Source organism: Exophiala oligosperma (genome assembly GCF_000835515.1).
Source record: "Exophiala oligosperma strain CBS 72588 unplaced genomic scaffold supercont1.4, whole genome shotgun sequence".
Lineage (NCBI taxonomy): Eukaryota > Fungi > Ascomycota > Eurotiomycetes > Chaetothyriales > Herpotrichiellaceae > Exophiala > Exophiala oligosperma.
The window spans coordinates 2,079,680-2,098,813 of NW_015622821.1; the positions used below are offsets into that span (position 1 = coordinate 2,079,680).

At 49.5% G+C, this 19,134-nt stretch overlaps 10 protein-coding genes across 12 annotated transcripts; 4 read left to right on the forward strand and 6 right to left on the reverse strand.

The window, feature by feature from the left end:
- Nucleotides 1–110: 110 nt before the first annotated feature.
- On the reverse strand, nucleotides 111–1,993 carry PV06_04850 (uncharacterized protein; the record flags this gene model as incomplete). The annotated part of the gene is made up of 4 exons (XM_016405793.1): nucleotides 1,371–1,993; nucleotides 942–1,288; nucleotides 346–876; nucleotides 111–281 (listed from the first exon to the last, which is right to left on the reverse strand). Exons 1-4 carry the CDS (start codon nucleotides 1,804–1,806, stop codon nucleotides 111–113), a joined length of 1,485 nt encoding a protein of 494 aa, XP_016263999.1. The 5' UTR covers nucleotides 1,807–1,993.
- Nucleotides 1,994–2,032: 39 nt separating this feature from the next.
- Nucleotides 2,033–3,963, reverse strand: PV06_04851 (uncharacterized protein). The gene is made up of 3 exons (XM_016405794.1): nucleotides 3,823–3,963; nucleotides 3,702–3,767; nucleotides 2,033–3,650 (listed from the first exon to the last, which is right to left on the reverse strand). Exons 1-3 carry the CDS (start codon nucleotides 3,909–3,911, stop codon nucleotides 2,183–2,185), a joined length of 1,623 nt encoding a protein of 540 aa, XP_016264000.1. The 5' UTR covers nucleotides 3,912–3,963; the 3' UTR covers nucleotides 2,033–2,182.
- A 212-nt stretch (nucleotides 3,964–4,175) lies between these two features.
- PV06_04852 (uncharacterized protein) lies at nucleotides 4,176–5,078 on the forward strand. The gene is made up of 3 exons (XM_016405795.1): nucleotides 4,176–4,272; nucleotides 4,321–4,411; nucleotides 4,470–5,078. The coding sequence occupies exons 1-3, from the start codon at nucleotides 4,221–4,223 to the stop codon at nucleotides 4,942–4,944; spliced, it is 618 nt and encodes a 205-aa protein (XP_016264001.1). The 5' UTR covers nucleotides 4,176–4,220; the 3' UTR covers nucleotides 4,945–5,078.
- PV06_04853 (uncharacterized protein) lies at nucleotides 4,798–6,474 on the reverse strand. Its single transcript, XM_016405796.1, has 3 exons — nucleotides 6,005–6,474; nucleotides 5,490–5,929; nucleotides 4,798–5,430 (listed from the first exon to the last, which is right to left on the reverse strand). The coding sequence occupies exons 1-3, from the start codon at nucleotides 6,184–6,186 to the stop codon at nucleotides 5,057–5,059; spliced, it is 996 nt and encodes a 331-aa protein (XP_016264002.1). The 5' UTR covers nucleotides 6,187–6,474; the 3' UTR covers nucleotides 4,798–5,056.
- A 372-nt stretch (nucleotides 6,475–6,846) lies between these two features.
- Nucleotides 6,847–7,999, forward strand: PV06_04854 (uncharacterized protein). The gene has a single exon (XM_016405797.1). It carries the CDS (start codon nucleotides 7,476–7,478, stop codon nucleotides 7,785–7,787), a length of 312 nt encoding a protein of 103 aa, XP_016264003.1. The 5' UTR covers nucleotides 6,847–7,475; the 3' UTR covers nucleotides 7,788–7,999.
- On the reverse strand, nucleotides 7,955–10,015 carry PV06_04855 (uncharacterized protein). Its single transcript, XM_016405798.1, has 3 exons — nucleotides 9,954–10,015; nucleotides 9,847–9,906; nucleotides 7,955–9,796 (listed from the first exon to the last, which is right to left on the reverse strand). The coding sequence occupies exons 1-3, from the start codon at nucleotides 9,954–9,956 to the stop codon at nucleotides 8,159–8,161; spliced, it is 1,701 nt and encodes a 566-aa protein (XP_016264004.1). The 5' UTR covers nucleotides 9,957–10,015; the 3' UTR covers nucleotides 7,955–8,158.
- Nucleotides 10,016–10,246: 231 nt separating this feature from the next.
- On the reverse strand, nucleotides 10,247–11,736 carry PV06_04856 (uncharacterized protein; the record flags this gene model as incomplete). The annotated part of the gene is made up of 4 exons (XM_016405799.1): nucleotides 11,437–11,736; nucleotides 11,246–11,384; nucleotides 11,090–11,198; nucleotides 10,247–11,042 (listed from the first exon to the last, which is right to left on the reverse strand). Exons 1-4 carry the CDS (start codon nucleotides 11,728–11,730, stop codon nucleotides 10,247–10,249), a joined length of 1,338 nt encoding a protein of 445 aa, XP_016264005.1. The 5' UTR covers nucleotides 11,731–11,736.
- Nucleotides 11,737–12,045: 309 nt separating this feature from the next.
- On the forward strand, nucleotides 12,046–14,025 carry PV06_04857. Of its 3 annotated transcripts, XM_016405802.1 has the most exons (5): nucleotides 12,046–12,558; nucleotides 12,608–13,353; nucleotides 13,403–13,492; nucleotides 13,580–13,635; nucleotides 13,688–14,025. In XM_016405802.1, exons 1-2 carry the CDS (start codon nucleotides 12,318–12,320, stop codon nucleotides 12,907–12,909), a joined length of 543 nt encoding a protein of 180 aa, XP_016264008.1. In that variant the 5' UTR covers nucleotides 12,046–12,317; the 3' UTR covers nucleotides 12,910–13,353; nucleotides 13,403–13,492; nucleotides 13,580–13,635; nucleotides 13,688–14,025. The 3 variants fall into 3 exon arrangements, with proteins under 3 accessions (XP_016264008.1, XP_016264007.1, XP_016264006.1); XM_016405801.1 differs by having other exon boundaries at nucleotides 13,403–13,635; XM_016405800.1 differs by having other exon boundaries at nucleotides 12,608–13,635.
- Nucleotides 14,026–14,156: 131 nt separating this feature from the next.
- PV06_04858 (uncharacterized protein) lies at nucleotides 14,157–15,981 on the forward strand. The gene is made up of 2 exons (XM_016405803.1): nucleotides 14,157–14,431; nucleotides 14,484–15,981. Exons 1-2 carry the CDS (start codon nucleotides 14,252–14,254, stop codon nucleotides 15,951–15,953), a joined length of 1,650 nt encoding a protein of 549 aa, XP_016264009.1. The 5' UTR covers nucleotides 14,157–14,251; the 3' UTR covers nucleotides 15,954–15,981.
- A 274-nt stretch (nucleotides 15,982–16,255) lies between these two features.
- On the reverse strand, nucleotides 16,256–18,481 carry PV06_04859 (uncharacterized protein; the record flags this gene model as incomplete). The annotated part of the gene is made up of 1 exon (XM_016405804.1): nucleotides 16,256–18,481. One exon carries the CDS (start codon nucleotides 18,479–18,481, stop codon nucleotides 16,256–16,258), a length of 2,226 nt encoding a protein of 741 aa, XP_016264010.1.
- Between the last annotated feature and the right edge of the window lie 653 nt (nucleotides 18,482–19,134).

Below are 19,134 nucleotides of genomic sequence, written 5' to 3' on the forward strand. Positions count from 1 at the left end.
GAGAGAAACCTGCAGTGAAGAGGAGGGAGAGCACAATGCTATTGTTGGAGTTCTGTCATGTGTTTGAGATACATTTGCGGACTAGACTAACTCTGCCTAAGAAGACAACATCAGCCAAGTACCGCATGCACGACCCTTTCCAGCTTGTCGACGATCATCTCGACGTCCGCGAGAGTGATATTATACGCGGGTGCAAGCACAATAACATCACCATTCTTTCCATCGACAGTACCCGAACCTGGAAGCAGAGATATGCCATATTCGGGCATGAATCCGGTTTTCTGCAATCAACATGTCAGGAGATGCTCGTTCTTCAGTCTGCACTAGACAAGACAATTTACTCACATGCAACTTTCCTGCAATCTGGTCGGAAGGTGGGAATGATTCCTTTGTGGACTTTGACTTGACAAACTCGATGCCCCAGAAAAGTCCTCTCCCACGAATATCACCGACGTTCTTGTGTGAACTCAACCTCTCTCTCAACAGTGTACCGAGCTTTTCGCCCAAAACAGAAGCATTACCAAGAAGGTTGTCTTCTCGAATGATCCGCTGAACTTCATTCGCAGCTGCACACGCGACCGGATGGCCCTGGTATGTCTGGCTGTGGGTGAAGGCACCTGTCCCTCGGGCCAGTGTATCAACGATTCGCTTGTTGACGAGAAGCGCACCTATCGGGGCATATCCAGCTCCTAGACCCTTTGCAACCGTCTGTAGATCTGGAGCAACCATGGATTCTTCGTGAGACCAGGCATGTAATGTACCTGTACGGCCCATACCACTCATCACCTCATCGAGAATGAACAATGCGCCATGTCGATGGCACACTTCTCTCATGGCTTTTAGGTATCCTGGAGTCGGAGGCACACAACCGAGGGTCTAAAAACAACTTGCGTCAATCGTGAAATCCTTGGATAACAAAGACTCAAAAGTGCAACACATACCATGCCAGCCACGGTCTCGGCAACGAATGCACACACAGTATCCGGACCGAGACTTTGGAATGTATCCTCGAGCTCTTGAGCTAGTCTGGCAACATAAGCTTCGTCCGTCTCTCCTTCCTTCATATCACGATAGGGGTAACACGGCGACACATGTGCAACATTCGACCCTAAAATGGGCTCGTAGATGGCACGACGGCCGGCATGATAGCCAACAGACAACGATCCCAAGGTGTTGCCATGATATGATTGTTTGCGTGCAATGAATTTGGTACGTTGCGGTTGAGGAGTCGACAATTCGGTATAGTATTGGCGGGCCAATTTGAGCGCAGCCTCGATTGCTTCGGTGCCTGGTTGCTATCAGAATCGGTTGAGGCCAGGAAGCAATGTGGTCGTGAAGTCGACTTTAGCCGCCAGACGAGGAAAACGTACCTGAACTGACGATAAACACCTTGGACATCTCTCCGTTTGTCGATTGAGTGAGCGTTTGGGCCAATCTTTCGGCAGCTTCTGTGGCGAAGAATGGCGAATAACAATACTCAACGGTATCGAGCTGTTTAACAATGGCCTCTTTTACTCGAGGATCGTTGTGACCGATACACGCGACTGCAGCACCACATGTTGCGTCAAAGATCTCATTTCCATCGGCAGTATACAGATAGCTTCCTTTGCTCCCTGTAACGGTGGCCGGCTTCTGATCAACTTTGGCATGGAGGATTGAACTGGCACTAGTGGTCTTCGGCCTGATTCCATTCTGGCCTTTGTCATTGTCAACAGGCTTGATTTCGACCTTGGTCGTGTGTGATGGCTTCAACATGCCACCGTTGGTCAAGTTGTCGACCATGTGTACGTTGTTGACGCTCGTCATGGTGATCAGAGTCGTAACTTCAAAATAGATAGATGTGTCGCCAAGTGGCTATTGATGGACTTGCACTGGAATGCCGTCTGCGGCCCTCTCTTTAGCTGTGTGATGTTTTGATGGACTCGAGATCAATTCTTTCACCGCATGATTTTTGACAGGACCTTTAATCATAAGGATCAATCCCGCCCTACGACGCATGTCGATCGAAAGCGGACATGTCCATCAAGAGGTCCCTGATTGTTCGTACCGGGGTTGTGTTGCATGCTATGTGGACCCTGCCGTGTAAATCAACCGTGCCGGTGCGGAAAAAGGGAAAGACCAGGCGAGGAACAATCTTGATCACTCAAATTTCACATGCTTGAGATTTTCTACATCGCAAATATCACCAGTTCAACCATTCAGACATGAAATCACCCCAAAATTCTTCTTGGTCTCTGTCTCTGCCTCTGTGCGATCTTGATCCCTGGTTGGATTCGTCATCAATGAACGAGTTGATAAGTTCATAAGCCGATTCATCACCTTTTTGTTGGGTTTGGACTGATGACCTCAGATGGGAAGTAGTCTGCTTCTCCACGGCCGAGAGAATCCTATCCAACCACCCGAAGAATGTAGGAGTAGCCAAGACGATATCTTGTGTTGCGAGTGTCCGTGCCTCTTGTAGAGTCTGACGAAATCGACCTATATATTCGAGTGTGAGCGGAGCCCCTTCTTGCCCCGTGGAAGTCTCGACACGGGGTAGCAGGAAGAGTGTCGTCAAGACATGACCCCATTCGGCAGCGCCAAACAACATCAGGTAGGCAGCGCCTCTTTCGAGGACGTTCGATAACACCAGGGCAAGATTATCGACACAAACTTGGCGATCCTGGTTCGACAAGGTCCCAGGGCGTGCGCATTTCAACATGCCATATGCGTGAGCAAAATGCTGCATGGATTTGATGGCAGACAGAGTTGATGCAGTTGGGTAAGTCGCTTTCCAATCTTCCAGTGCCGCTGCAAGATTCCAAGACTGAAGAAGAGTCTTCTCGGGACAACTCAGGTGGTCGTGTTGTTGTGCTAGGATGTACAACAGCCCGACGAGAGCAGGTGCCTCTCGGTCGAAACCTTCACTCGATCTTTGAGCCAGATGCTGGGCAACATATCTCAGGCTCTGAATGCATCGCATGGTATCTGGCCTATCGTATCCAAGAATACCGGTGCCACAACTGAGGTAGTAGCACAGCAAAAATGCTCGCGCCACATTGGGGTCATTCTCTGATTCCAAGAGGGATGATCGAGGATGCCTGAATCTTGTGTACAGTCCCAAATCAGCCGCCATTGCTAGTGCAAGGTGGAGAAACTGAAAATACTGCTGCGTGTCGTGATTGTGGCGATGAGGGTGGTAGATGAGATAAGTCAGGAGACTTTGCAAAAGTTCCAGACTTCGTTGTCCTCGTATGACAACTCGGTCAGCCAGGATATGACGGAAAATACTCTCGCTTTCTGCCTCGAGAACCTGACAGGAACTGCTTGCGGTTAAGATAACGGATAGGAAGAATAGCGGTGATTCCGTCATAAAAGCTTCAATGGACAGTTTTGGCCTATGAAAGGCAAAGGGTACGGCCTGTATCAGTCTGTCATAGTGTTGAAGATAAGCCTGGCATTCTGCGACTCCCAACGCCCGGAATCGTGGCCACTTGTCACCAACAGCCTCTGATCGAAGGACTGTGAGCAGATCTTGGCCAAAAGAGCCATCCGGCAGGTGCAGTACATTCTTCAAGCATCCATGAGGTGCACTGCAAACGCAGTCGAGTCTAGTATTGGCTTCTGCTCTCTGGCCGTCGTTGAGAGAGATTCCAGGCGGACACTTTTTCCTACAACCAAGTCAGATGTCGCTAAGTTGAGTTACCGCACGGCAAAATTACCGTCTCTTTGGTGTTCTTCTTTTGAGAGGGTCATGTGGTACGCAAGTGATCTCGGCCTCTTCGCATCTGATATGTCACTTTCAGCACAGCCATTATGCTAGAAATCGAGGGGGAGGGTTACCTTCTGCAGATATCGGCGCTTTTGCCGGGGAGACAACGTGACTTGCGTGCTCTACATGTTTCACATGCTTGCCTACACCGTTCCCTCATGCCAAGATAGCAACCATGTAACCGGGAAAGGGACAGTCTCGATCTCGCTGCGATAAGAGGAATCTGGAGATTGTCGGAAGATGAAGAGAATCGTCGGAACTTCAAGCACAATGCTTGGCTGATCTGGAATCGGAAAAGCGCCATCTCTGCCCGCAAATGATGGCGTCTGATTGGCTCGAGCAATATACCTCACTGAGCTGCTATTCTGTATGTACATCCATTTGGTACCACTCGCACGATCTCCCCTTTCTCACATCTTCCAAGACTACACAGGGACTCTTTTAATTGTTCTCAACGAACGGTCTGAAAATGCAGGCACTCGTATCTTCGAAAACTGTGAAATCAGCGTGTCAAATAGCAGGTAAAAGCCATGGCAAGCATGTTCAATCTATGATTGACGTTATCTCAGTGTTCAAAAGACCTCTGCGACAACTCAAGACGCGAAACAGCACAAATGGACTCTTATTTCCGCATCTATTGTGTTCAAAAGTGCAGTCCCGGTCAGTAGTAATTGACGTCGAGTAGCTAAAGACGATTTGCAAAGCTGATCGGATGCAGGTTATCCTCATCAACGACAACGACACCTTCGCAATCCCGATCGAACATACAACCACTAAGTCCATCACAGCATGAGAAACTACTCGCGACTCAACGTCGTTCGCGCCCCGTCTCTCCCCATCTATCCATATACCAACCACAAATCCACTGGGTATCGGGTGCCATAATGCGGAATGCGTCCATCATCATCGCGACGCCGATATACGTATTCGGAGCGGCGTATCTGGCTGCACCACTCATGGGATGGCACCTCGATACCGCGAGTCTCGTCGAGTGGTTCGGAGGATTGCCATATCCCACTCGATTGGCGATCAAAGGCTTTTTCGGCTTCCCGTTCGTCTTCCACATCGTCCACGGCCTGAAACATCTCATCTGGGACACTGGAGCCATGTACACGAGAAGACAAGTTTGGATTTCCGGCTGGGTCGGTATGGGACTCAGTGTGATAGGAACAATAGGCTTGATGTTTTGGTAGCCGGGAAGAAAAATTGACAAGGCAAACAATGCCACACAAGAATACAACACATGTGCACATTGTCTGTACAAAATACTCCTCTGTAGTTATGTACTTACACATGATAGTCCAATTACTCCACGACCTTTTCTTCCGATTGAGGAGGTTGAGCTTCAACCTTGTGCTTTCTTTCTCTCGTATCACACCCGAGCCACAACAAGTCAGGTCGACTGTAGTGACCACAAATGTCCAAGAAGCTGCGTGCCATGATTGACATGCTGGGATCGACATCCACCACGACCAGTCCTTCAGCCGTGGGTTCGAGAGGTTCCGACAGCATGCGGCCATCAGGTCCTATGACGGCCGATGATCCACCACCAGGTGTGTTCATGAGTGCGCCCTCTCTAGTTCCCATGGCATCGATCCCTTTTTCACCAAGGACGGTGGTCGCATGAAGAACAAAAGTCTGTGTCTCGATGGCGTACGTTCGAGATAGATTCAGACATCCTGGGAAGATGAGTCAGGGTCAACTCATCAAGATTAGAAGTTTACATTTCGGGACGTACCTTCTTTCGACATGGACCACAATTCGTGTCCAGCGTGAGGTGATAGTGGGGGCCACCCGGCGGAATGAATGTCCTCCCTCTGCGTGGCGGTGTGGTACTTGAGCAATGGTTGGACGTGTTCCCAGCAGGCAAGCGAACCCACACGTTTGCCGGTTTGTGTGGGGACGACATTCATCAGGCTGTTTCCTGAAGCGTCACCAAAGATGGTTCTTTCCATGTGCGTCGGTTTCAGTTTACGACGGTTCATCAAGAGTTTGCCGTCGCTGTCGATAATCGCCTGGGCAATGTACACCGAGTTATTGTCGTTTTCCGAAAACCCCAGGGCGACCACGACGCCATTCTTCTTCGCGCACGCTTGTATCGTTCTCATCTCGTCCGAGTTCACGGCGAGAGAGTTTTGGATGTATCTAGTCGACAAGACAGGGTCTACCGGTCGGTGCCTAGCTAGCGATGAGGAACAATCCCTCGTGTCTTTCGTGTATGCACACTAAAAGGGCCAGAAAGGAAATACTTACCAAATCCAAGCGGGATAACCTGGGATGAAAGCTTCTGAAAAGCCCAAAACCTTGACACCTTTCTTCCCTGCTTCGTCGATGATTGCGCATGTTTTCTTGACTGAAGCCTGTAGGTCTAGCCATTCCGGCTCATATTGAGCTGCGGCAATCCGCATTGTGGTTGGTACTGATGTACTTCCCATTGTTAAAGAGGTTTACGATTGGTGTGATTGCGGTCGGTCAGATTTCGAACTAAGAATAGGAAAAGGATTTACTCAAAAGCCACCTCCTGTGTTGTGATATCTGCACCACGCAAGATGATTGTTTGAAAGTGGTTTAAAGAAAGTAAAGAGACTTGTCAGTCGAATCAACTCACACACGATTTAGAGCCTCTTCATCGCCTGCCAAGGATCATCTTTTCGATAAACGTTCCCTAATCAGACCAAGGTATGTTGACATCTTTTTGTTATCGGCTTCGCAACAGCTTCCCGAGTTCGTTCTTCAGCGGAGTGAGCGGGGGGCCTAGAATCTCGCTCTGGGGAGAAGGAAGAGCCCAAACTGTCGGTCGTCGATTGCGGCAGATAGAGCGGTAAGAATTCCGTCATTTTTGGCTCGCTTCGCTGCTATCATGAACTTTGCACTGTATGTTCAGCCCTCCAACTTTAACTGACTCGGTCAAGTTGAATCTTGTCTTTGAGCGAACTGATATCGCCAACGCTAGAGGTAGTCAGGAACCGCACATCTCCACCGCAGGTACGGATAATATCCGACGGGTATGAGAATTTGAGGGAGATGGCCGTGTGTCTTCGGAAGCCCTTCCCCATCGGCTAAGCCTTGTCCACGTACGGAGCACAAGGGAACATGATTTACCTCAAAAGGAGCTTATGGGTTTGAGAAGTTCTTGACGATGCCTTTTGGACTTCCTCCCTTACGACCTTTGGAAGAACCATTCTCCGACGTCCACATATTGGCTGGTTCCCTCCCAGGGCTTGATACTCCTTTCTCCATGGTGACTACGTATGTCAGACAATTCATCACAAGTAACGAGAACAAACATGACACGTGAGGTTCTACCTGCTTTTTATTCTTCATGACCTCGGCGACCTCGGCATGGCGCGTGTCAGAGATGACAAAAGACAGTTTCTACAGAGTAACTCATCATATCTGGTACGGACAGGGGAAGTAAAAGTCGACAAGCAGAATGGAAGACGTCACAATCCGAAACTCGACCACTTTGACCTTCCAGGGTCTGTTTGCTCAATTGATGATACCGTGCACACAAGAGAATCTTTTACTTAGGTAAATCCAGGTAAGGATTTCATTCTTCTTTTCTGCAGGTGTGCTATAAGGTATCAAAAGAGTCCAACACCTTAAGGTGCTTGAAACAAGTAAAGCAAACGTTCTCCCATACTCCCGCACATTTCCAACATCGGTCGATCTTCTGTTGTATACCTTCACCACGACAACTTACTATCTCCAACAAACATCCACAATGGCCGCCGGCAAGACACTCAAAGAATTATCTATCAAATCCAACCCTACGGCTCTTGGAGATCCTGTTTCTCTCAAGGCTGAAACGTCCGACACTGAACCGACCGAAGAAGCTCGACCGAACAAAGCTGTTGATGGCGGTAAAAGTCTCAAGGACATCGCCCAACAAGATCTCCAAGAAGCGAAAACGGGCAATCGATCCATGCTCGGAGACCCAGTGAGCCTCAAGGCTGAGACGTCAGACAAGGACCCCTTCGAGGACGATCAGATGGGTGGCCTCACCGACAGGAAGGAAAGAGATTCCAAGTTATGATTGTATGATGCTCGCGAAAAGGGGAAACATCTCTTCGGTACATTCAGTACATCAGCACCATGGCATGGTAACGTCCTAGTCCTTGTAACCAACACAGGCTGCAAGATAGCTAGAAATGCATTCAGGTACCAGCCATCCCCTAGTTCTACGAAAGCTCATGCTTGCAATTTTACTCTTAGATGAGAATATTCATACACATACAAATCTACCGCATTAACCGCCTTCGATATCGACGTCCCAGTAGTATCAGAGGTCGGTATGATAATGAGAAATGAAACCCCTTTCGTAGCCATAGTTCATTCAATCATGGAACCCCCAGCTAATTTACACTAGCATCCTGAAAGCCTGCCGTCTTTACTCACTAGTCTCGGTCATGCATTCTGAAGAAGGACAACGATTGTCGCCTTGCGCCCTTGAACGTGGTCAAGATATGCATCCAATTCATCATCTTCGTCAATCTGATAAGGGATCTCATTGCCGGAAGCATCCTTTTCAACGCCCTCAATGCGAGCAGGTTTCGTATTGGGATATTTGACAGCCAGCAATGCATGAAGTTCTTCTATCGTACGAGCCGACAATGATCCAAGCCACATTTTAGTATTGGCATACAATGTTGACCTAGGATGTGGTCGAATGTAGACAGGAACGATGGCAGAGACGGGCGGTGCGGCGGCAACATTGCTTTCAGCAGCTTGAAGCAAGTCGGGATCAATCTGCAAGACTGAGAGATCAGTATTTTGTGCGGCGGCAGCAACTTCACTGAATGGGTTGACCGGCTGTAGAGGTGCATAAGCGTTGTCCGCAGTGGGTTGGGAGGCTGACTCCATCTCTGTATCGACTGAAGCTTGTACCGATTTTTGTCTGAATGTACCCTTCTTCTTTGCTCTATCATCTCGAACACGCTTCATGACGTCTCGACAAAGAAGCTCCAAAGCAGATGTCTTCTTTTCATGCAAGGGGTTATTTGCACCGTCAGCAAGAATGTGTTGCAGCAAAGGAGTATTGGCGATCCATCTATCTTTGAGCTCTTGCCATTTCTCCGGGCCCATCTCGATCTTGCTCGTGTAGTGCTCAGACATGAGAATGTCATAGAACCCACTGCGGATCTGTCGGCTCTGTTCCGGGTTCAGACCCAGAACATTCTTCGACTCCAAGATGGTCAGGCGGCGGCCCATGGTCCGTAGGCGTTTAGTGACATCAGTGCAGATGACATCCAGGGCAAGCTCCTTTTTCTTGGCCTCGACAGGATCTGTCGGGTCAGTGTAAAACCTAGCCTGCAAGATGTCGCTTTCTTGAATGAGTCGATTCTTGATTGCTTGCCACTTGTCGGCTCCCGCAACAGTTTTCTGCAAGATTCCCTCGGCTTCGCACATTGCCTGAAATTGGTCACGAATCATACGGTATTGTTTTGTAGACAAAGACAAGATCTCTCTGCTTTCCTCGAGTGTTGTCTCGGAAGGAAACCGTGGTGGTCCAGGCGGATCGGCGGGAAGTCCTGCGTATTCCTTGGTTCGGCGACGACGCTTCTTCTTCTTCCGTCGTTCCTCGCTGATCTCCTTGAGTTGCTCGAGGCGCTCTCTCTGTCTTTGAACGAACTCCTCGGGTGGTTCGTCAGGAATGACAGGCTGCATAGGTTGAGATTGCTCAGTGAGCGCACCCTCTTCTTGAGCAACACGAAGCAACTGCGCTTCAAAAGAAGCCTCTTCTTCGTCCATCGGTGTCTGCTTGGCGCCATTCGGAATCCTCATCAACCAGCGATGTTTTGCACGCAGTCTCATAAGTTCCCTCTCCTTGATATCATGACCTTCTGCATGTAGCACCGCGAGCATATTTCTTTGGCTGTAGTTGGCTTCCCAGAGTTGTCTTACGCGTTCCACCAGGTCCTCATCACGATGGGCGGGTTTACGTTTCGAAGGGAAACCCCATCGCTTGAACTGGGTCTGGAATGCTCGTTTGGAAGGGCTAAAGTCGGTGGTATCTCGCATGTACTGCATAATCTCTTCGAGTGACTTTCCAGTTGTTAGTCAAAAGTGGTTCGAAACAAGTGCAATGAACCGACCTTGCGCTCTTCGATGTAGAGTTTGTACAATGCATCTTTGTGAGGTTCCCAGTTGTAGACCTTGACATGTTAGAGATGTATTCTAGTCAATGAGTCGAAGTACTCACCATGATGACCCTACGCGTTGCTCGACCGTACACAAACCGCGCCTCAAGGATGTTGGATGCTGTGACGGAGAAGCGTACGGATAAAGTCGCGCAGATTGTCATCAACTGCAATTTGCCTGTCACGTGTTTCGGCACACCTTCCCTTCGAGCGTCGGGTCAAAGTACAGTAAACATTCAAGTCGCGTTTCCTCCGTCGTCTCGATAACGACCTCATTCGTCGACGATAACAATAATCATCATATCAAAAATAAACAGTCCTTGTATGTATAGTGTACAATATGGTTATCAAAGGTCTACCTCTTTGGTCCTATCATTTCCTTCCATTGGTCGTCTAAACTGATCCGCTCCTGTCGAGATTTTTGTAGCCACCGCCGCTGCCATGCCTCAGTTATCTCTTGCAATCGAGACATTTCTTCGTCTACAAAGGAAGCAGCCGCAGATGCACATTGCGTGACCTTTTCCATAGGTACTAGATGACCGCTATCAAGAACGACTTCTTTGACCCGACCGACTTTTTGTCCTCCGCTTCCTCCAATCCCAGCACCCGTGGTTTCCATTTTCTTTCTTCTCAGTTCTGGTGTGGCAAGTTCTGAGGACTTCCCAAAGATATACAGAACCGGTGGCTTAACTTCAGGTAGTCGCCTGAATATCTCCGAAGGTTCAGGTCGATAGAATGGATATTCTCTCTCCACGTCATCGGGATGAATATCTCCATAGACACTGCGATCCTCTTCAGGCGCAAGCCCATTTTGGCCATAATATTTCGGCCTTAGGTATGAAAACACCTCTTGTGCTTTTGTCGTCGTCAGTGTGACAGGTGGGTTCTCGCCGTCTCCACGCTGAGGGTAAAGCGCTGTAGGCAAATCCCTCAATCCGTATTTGATCCATTGAGAAAGAGCTCGTGAATCCCATGCTTGGTAGAATTTGCTCTCGGCCATGATCTGTGCCGCTTGCTCTCTCGAGGGCCAAAGATCACGACGATAAGTCGAAGCTTTGGCAAACGACTTGCTCGGGTTCTCCGTTTGGATGACGGGGTCGATCAAGATGAGAGCCTTCAGTAACCCCGGATGCAACAAAGCAAGCTGGGTTCTACTTTTCGTTAGCTTCGTCATATTGATGGAGACATGTTTCCATACAATTGTGAGCCTCCCATTGAGTGTCCTATTCCGACAAGAGGCTGAGGCATCTCCTGTTGTTTTTGATTGATCAAAAAGAGTAAATCCCTAGCGAAATCCCACCAATTTGCTGTTTCCGTCAGTAAAAGGCCTATGAATTCTTGTGGTCGAGCATACGGTCGTTCCCAAGAGCGTTTTCATTGAGGACGCCGCTCTGGCCCTGATGGACAATATCTGCAATCCAGATGGCGCGTATCTTTCGACCAAGCTTACTCAGTTCCTCGTAGAGATCCTCGAATAGAGGTCCATACAATTCCTAACATAATGTTGGCCATACTTCACATCAATATCGCATATGTGGGGCGAACCTTGGGAAAGCCATTGGCATGGGCGGCTATGAAAGTGATGTCGCCAGGGCTAGGGTTCGGGTTTCTAAGAGGGACATATTGCTTGACTGCCAGCTTTAGGGAGTTTTCGTAACCAATCTCCGTACCCCTGGGCCAATGTCTCGTATGTTGTGCCGGGACAATATGTTCAAGTACTCGAAAGTGAGATATTGATTGCGCCTGAGCAAAATACGAGACATCGTTTGGTCGACGCGGCCTTGGAGATGCTGTCGTCCTTACCAATCTCAGCATCCTCACATTGTAGACCGCAAACATCTATTGAAGCTACATAAATTCAGGTATTGAGTGAATGCTCTAACTTAGGGTCATGGGAGATCCGAGGCCCCGGCTTAAGCTCGGGGCGTTTTCTGTCAGAAAAAAGATCAGTAATACTGTGCCAACCCCCAATAAACGAACTTTACAACCATATGATTCATCGATCAGAATCATCGATCACTGTTTAATTTGAGAGGGTCTTCGAAATATCCTCTTGGTGGGTGAGTTCTACCCCTGACCTCAGAAAATGCCCCGCAAAGCGACTCAGCCTCGCGTGTTGTGAGTCATGGCCCTGAGATTATGATGATCACAAGGCACCTGATTCGAGACCAATCGCTCCAGCCTCACTATGTTGCTCAACACTGCCTTTTTGTTGCCGCAATTCGGCTGTTAGATAGCTAGATACACTGCATGAGGCGTCGCCGAACATAAGCATGTGCGAAACAGTGAGTCATTGGCTACAATTGCAACTGAAGATGCACCACCGGCCATCTCCAATGCAATCATACAAATGCAACGTGTTTCCCAATTCTTGATGAAGTCTCTCCAGCCAACTAACAGGGACAACCTTGTCGATATCCAGAAGCATGGCCACAAAATTCGTTGAAAATCCTCCTTTCGAATCTCGAACGTATCATATCAACCGTTTGCGAGCCATCGCGGAAAATCACTTGCGTCAAATCGCCGAGGAAAAGCTCCAGGAAGAGTTTGATGATTCAAGACGAAATGAAGAATTAGAACGTTACGCGAAACAACGTCGGCGGGACAAAATGCGCGCCGCAGTACCAGCAGTTTCAGCATCAACATCTAGAATGAGATCCGCTCAAGGTAAGTTAACTTCACGGTCAACAACAATTGATTTGCTGATTCAATATAGATGTCCTTGATCGTCTCAGATGGGATGACGATCTCGACCTGTCAAAGTACACAATTGGCTATCTGGAACGCTTTAATGGCATACAAGAAATGTCTGCGGCCAGCTGGATTTCAGAACCTACCGAAGATGAATGGATACCTCAACATCGAATCCGATATTTCAAACGGTTTGACGATAGTGGAAAGCAAGAAGTCGTCTGGGACAGAGACAACCGAATCGATAGAATGTTTGGTAGCAGCACCAACAAAGAGGCCAACAATGACGTCTCTTCGAAGGATCGCGGCGAACAGCTGACTCAATGAGCCCAGTGTTAGGCAATGATGTGAGAGGTTTGGGTGTCAAGCTGATGCTCTATCTACTCCTGTTTGTAAATGAGGTCGAAACGAATTGTTTGCTTGACCCATGCTTGGAACGAGGTCGAGCCTAAGGATCCGGATTCGGCGGAGCCATGAGGAGATTTGTCAAATTTGTTGCCTAGTATTACTTTGCAACCTCCCGACAACGGCTCGAAGCAATTGGAATCTTAACAGTATGCGGGGAAGCGAAGCAAACCGACGGTTGTACACACAAGCACCAATGCCGGGCGACTCGTACAAATATTTTGCAACCCCTGAACGCGATGGGCTTGACCCTTGGGGGATGGAACACCCAGAATGATAACGATTTTCGGAGTCGCATTGCTTGCAGCAGACTTCTGTTTCGCAGGTCCTTGCATCTCAAGATCAACCCTCGACGACACTTGCGGTGTATGTTTGTCCAGGGCGATTTATCCGATATGACACTGACGCTCTGGAGTTGTTCTATTGTCTAGAGACAGGCTTCCGAGAGCCTTGCAGACATGACGTTCTGCCGTCAAATATGTGTATTGCATTCACGGGCAAATGGGTAAGTGTACTTTATGGAAGCTGTGCATACCAACAGGTTCTTTTTATAAAGCTGTGATGGGATGGAGGTAACATGCCGCGTTGCTAGAATCAAACTCTTGGTTCGATAGGTCCCGACAATGGGACGTACTGTATCTTCTTCAGGTAAGCAATTGACAAGACCTCGTTTGAATTGTTCTGCTAAAGACATTGCCAGTGACGACAAATGCAAACGGCCAGTGTGGAACGTCAAGAATGGCAAACAGATAGAACTTTCCTACCCTGGTAAACCAGATATGTGTGAGCTCGGATTGGGTGATTCTTTTGGCAGCTACGTTTGCCAGAACTCGCCAGGCTTGAGTCGTCACAAATGAAAAAAAGGATGGCCTATGCCTCCATGTATAGACCACCAATCTAGACTCTGAGATGACGCGACCAAGGAATAGTCATGTCCGATGATAGATCAATCAGAACACGAAGTTTGCAGTACCGAGTATGAATGAACGAGTTGTCGAGATACTTGTCGCGCCTTTATTGAAGCAAAACCAGATCAGGGGTGGGCGGGTCTGCCGACTTTGATCACGTGCTGATAAGCCATGTCTACGGTAGGTTTTAGAGCTATCAAGTGAACTTCTCAAGAAATTTTGGCTGCCACCAACAGCCATGATCATGTCGACACCGGTGCAAACAGCCTTGTTCTCCAGTGTTGCTGTCCGAGAACTTCTGGACGGTCACAAGAAACATGATGAGCTGCTAACACGAACCTTCTATCGACTTTCTCATGTCCAAACTCTTCTATAGAGTACCAGAGCCACTTCGCCGATTGTCGAGTCGACTCCTCGAAACCCCAGCCATGGCTGCGCCAACTTCTACCCGGCCAAAGTTGACCGGACGGGCTTTCTATGAGAGTATCGGAAGCCCAAAGATGATCGTTGCGCCTATGGTCGATCGCTCCGAATTTGTTGGTCCGCCCTTTCTTACCCTTGCTTGATGTGTGTTGACCATTCCTCCAGGCTTGGAGACTACTCACTCGATCCTACTTAGATCAAGAGCGATCGAAGTCTATGCTAGCATACACACCGATGCTTCATGCACGGCTATTTCAAGAAAACCCTAAACATCGAGACACTTACTTCCGGCCGACGCGAAATAGCCTAGTTTCCAAGGACAAATCTCCAATGCCTCCCTGGCTAGATGGAAATCCAGAAATTGATCGACCACTTTTTGTACAATTCTGTGCGAACAAACCTGAGGAACTGCTTGAAGCAGCGCAGTATGTCGCTCCGTACTGTGATGCTGTGGATCTGAATCTTGGATGCCCACAGGGTATTGCAAGACATGGGCACTATGGTGCATTCCTTCAAGAGGACTGGGACACAATATACAATATGATCAACAAGCTCCATAAGGAATTATCTGTACCAGTAACGGCGAAGATGAGGATATTAGAGACACGGGAGAAGACACTTGAGTACGCCAAGATGATACTGTCAGCTGGCGCCAGCATCCTTACCGTACACGGACGACGGCGTGAACAGAAAGGGCACAATACTGGCCTCGCAGATTGGTCTATGATCCGCTACCTCCGAGAAAATCTCCCAGCCGACACGGTGATTTTTGCGAATGGCAATATCCTAAATTCTGGTGACCTGGAGGCATGTCTCGAGGCCACAGGGGTCGACGGGGTCATGAGCGCCGAGGGCAATCTTTCAGATCCGACCATCTTTGCATTGCCGCCAAAAGAGTACAATCCACGAGAATATTGGTATGGTCCAAGGAGGAAAGGTGGCTACCGTGTGGATGCCGTTTTTAGAAGGTATATGGATATCATTCATAAATACGCCTTCGACCGACCACCGCCTGCACGACCACCGTTGTACATACCCAGCGATCCCAAGCCTGATTCTGCGAAAGAAAATGGGGATGACGGATCTCAAACCGGCGCCACAAACAGTAAAAAGAGGAAACGAGAAAGCAAGGCTCCAACGGATCCAAATCTGAAAGGCATGCAAGGCCACTTGTTCCAACTCCTCAGGCCGTTAGTGACGGTACATACAAACATTCGGGACGCGCTAGCTAAGAGTTACTATGGTGACATGGATGCTTTCGAGAATGTCTTGTCGATGGTCGAAAAGGTTGTCATGGAAGCACTGGATGCCGAAGCCCAACAAGAAAAGACCGAAGATTCTGCCGCACAAGAAGAGGAAACGACAGTAGGAGATGATGTGACGCCAAAACAAAGAACGGAAGCCAAGTACAAGAGACCTTGGTGGGTCTGCCAACCCCATATACGGCCATTACCGGAGGAGGCTCTGAAACTAGGAGCAATGCAACTCAGCAAGAAAGAAAAAGCCAAGCGTGCCATGCAAGAATCAGCCGAGACGAAAGAGGATCCTGTTCAGCGAGTCGATGACAGCCAACCGCAGCCGCAATCTAATCATACGTCAGACGATGTTCCAAAGGCAGCTCTAGTGTGCGGTTGATCATGAAGGCAAAGAAGATGATGAAAAGACATGTACAATACGAATATACTTCTTGACGAGAATGAACTTTATTATAATTCTACACTCGAGAAAAAATGGCCAGCTGCCTTGCTTTTGGTAAACAAAGTCAGAGCAGGAACCAGCCGCCATTTTGAACCAGCAATGTCTGGCGGTGGTCCGTCTGATCTTTATTCGCGGTTTTGCCTCCTCCGTGGTTCGTCAGCATGGTCCCCATTCTATGTGTTCGCTGGGGAGTCAAGACTCCCCCCTTTACCAGACCACATTTGTACAAAGGCCATATTTCATGAGCCTTCGGCATCGTCACCGCCGCTCATTCTTCGTCTCTTTGGTCCTATAGAAGGGCCGGGGGCGCCATCGTCATTGGTCTCGTCCTCACTCGCAGCACGTTTGTTGCCACGCGGGTGAGCGATAGGCTGGTTGCTGTTGATCATCCCTTGGTACTGTTCCTCGATCGCCCTTAGGGCTGCCGTTCGAATCACCGAGACAATGCCACCGTCTTCAGTCATTTGCGCAATTTCTTGAATCAAGCCGTCTCGCAGTGCTGCGGCCCAGTCATTATCTTGTGGGGTCATACCGGCGTTCACCAGAGCTGCCGCGACACGCACGTTGGCGTCATTGATAACAGAATGCCCTGCGGAGTTAACAGAGTCCCAGTCGATGGGACTGGACTCCCGAGAGACAGACATTGTAGAAGGAGAAGCGGCGGGGGGGGTCGGGGATTGGGGTGACGGTGGAGCAACGCCTTTACCTTTGCCAGCCGAGGCGTCAGACACGGACTGTACATCGGACATGTCGGTGTCTTCATTGCCATCAACAGCTTTGCCCTTTCCCTTCGCCCTATCCTTTTCGGCACGTCTTTCTTCGGCCTTCTTGCGGCCAGCCGCGTACATCTTGTCCTCTGGGACCTTGAACTTTTCGATGATCTCCTTGCACCGGCCTCGCTGCGTCATCATGGCGGCCGACTCGCGTGGTCTTCTGGGTTCAGAGGACCCTGGCAACAGTTGACCAACGAACTTCTCGTTGAATCTTCTGGCCCAGTCATCTTTGGTCTTTGTCGGTATGACCAGAGGCAGAAGGTCGTCTTCGGATTTCCCTGGGTTTTCCTGCTTCAGCTCGTCCAACAACTCTTGCGACAATGCGTAGAGGAAGTCGTTTTCTTCTTGTGACCATTTCTGGGAGGCCGCTCGCTTCTTCTCATCTGCTACTCGGCTGCGGTTTTGTCGCCACCAAGCGTTCAAGCTATTGATGTGCTTTTGGACGTCCCAGTCAAATGGCACTTTGCCTGAATCGGCCCCGGGGTCTACCTGGCCTCTTTCAGCCCACCAGTGGTCTCCACGCTTCTCGAACAGGTTTGATCTGTACTTGCCCTTGGCGATGTATTCGAGGAGATAGCGGCGTGGGTTAGGAGCACATGCCTTTGCGGCATCGACGTAATCGTCAATGATGTACCCCTGCACCCGCTCACGCTCTTTCGACGAGGGGCTTGACGGCTCCGGGGAGGCTGATGATGAAGAGCCCGAGCTCGAACCGGGAAGAAACTTGTCACGGTCATCATCGAAGTTGTCTTCGGGGTCGGAATCAGAGCCGGCAGGTGAGGGCGGGGGTGGTGACGGAGAGGATCCATCGTCGTCGGAGCTCCGGACAGTGACCTTCTTCTTCTTCGGGAGCGACTGTCTCGGTTTGCAGTCTTCAGGGTCTGGTTTTGGTAAAGCCTTGCCGTCAAGACCCACCCTCGTACCAGGTTTCACACTCTTTGCGACAAAGTCGAACGGGGGTACTCCGGTGTTGTACCAGTCCTCCACTGCTTGCACGAGATTGTATCCTCGATTTTGCAGGAAGAGCAGCAGGGAATACCAATCTGGGCGACCAGTGATGTTTATAAACTCGGCCAGTCTCTCGTCTCTCTGCTCTTGTAGCTTGTCCTCGGCCTCCTTTTCGGCTGTCTTGTCCTGACCGTGCTTCTTGCTTTGTTTGGTTGCAGGAACAAGCTCTTCCCTCATGCGGTCGTACCGGCGACCGAGCGTCCGTCGAATACCGTCCGGGTTTCCAGCGACACTGGTCATGTTCCGCAGTGCAAGGCCGACGTCCCAGTGGTTGATGTTGAGCCAGAGCGAGGACTCAGTCCTGCTGAGTGCCTGAGTGTTGCTGGTGGCACTTCGAACACGCTCATTGAACGCGTACGCGGCATCACGACGCTCTTGCTCCGGATTCTCATTCCAAGGCACGATCGACGCATTGAACAGGCCCTGGGCCTCGCTGTCATCAGCGTCCCTATTGCCCTGTCCTCTAAGGAGTTCGAGATGGTTCGTTCGGTCTTGAAGGTACTCTGCGTGTGCGGCGTCCACTTCCCAGTTGTTTGATCTCAAATAGAATTCGAGAAGGACAGTGTCGACCACGTGTGGCGTTAGACGTCGCCTGAAGGCGTCTAGGCGGTCTCGTCGCTGGGTAGGTGTGGCTTCGCTGTCTGCAGTAACAGCCGTCGCCTTAGCGTTCGGTTTTGGGGGCATGGATCTTTTTATTCACTGGTAGCGAATGTTCTTTGTTTTTATTGGACTCGATTAGCTTTTCCACACATACACACGAGGTAACTCAGGGCTCTAGTACTTACCAGTATCAAATTGGAAGCGAAGTTTGATGTTAGCTGAAGAAAAGGGTCACCAGGACCGTAGAACAAGAAGTGTGAATGAAACTCGGGTTTGGGTGGTGTTGTCAGCGTTGGGTTTGCAATCTCTCGAAACACGTTGTGTGTGTGTGTGAGTGGAAGGATGGGACTCGAATGAACCATGGTGCTTCAATTCTCTTTTGATATATGTGAGTCGTTGCAGTAACCCAATTCACGTCCCCTTGTTCGGTACAAAGAAAGTCGATGGGCTGTGCCTCCTTTCACAAACAGCCTCACACACAAAGACACAGGAGCCGGCACGTGACGACGAACCATTGTTGCCATTATCCTGCGGCTTGTATTGCTGTTGTCGAGGCAGGACTGGCATCACAAAGGGCAGCTTTGAGCACGCGGAGTATTTTTGGGTATACATTTGGTTTGTAGGAGGCCCAAAGGTGCACGTAGTCATTGTTTGGCATCATTGGTGTGGACATATTTTTATGTCTGGAGTACCACAAGCTCGGTGACAGGATCCCACTCCATTGTTCTCGGTCGTCG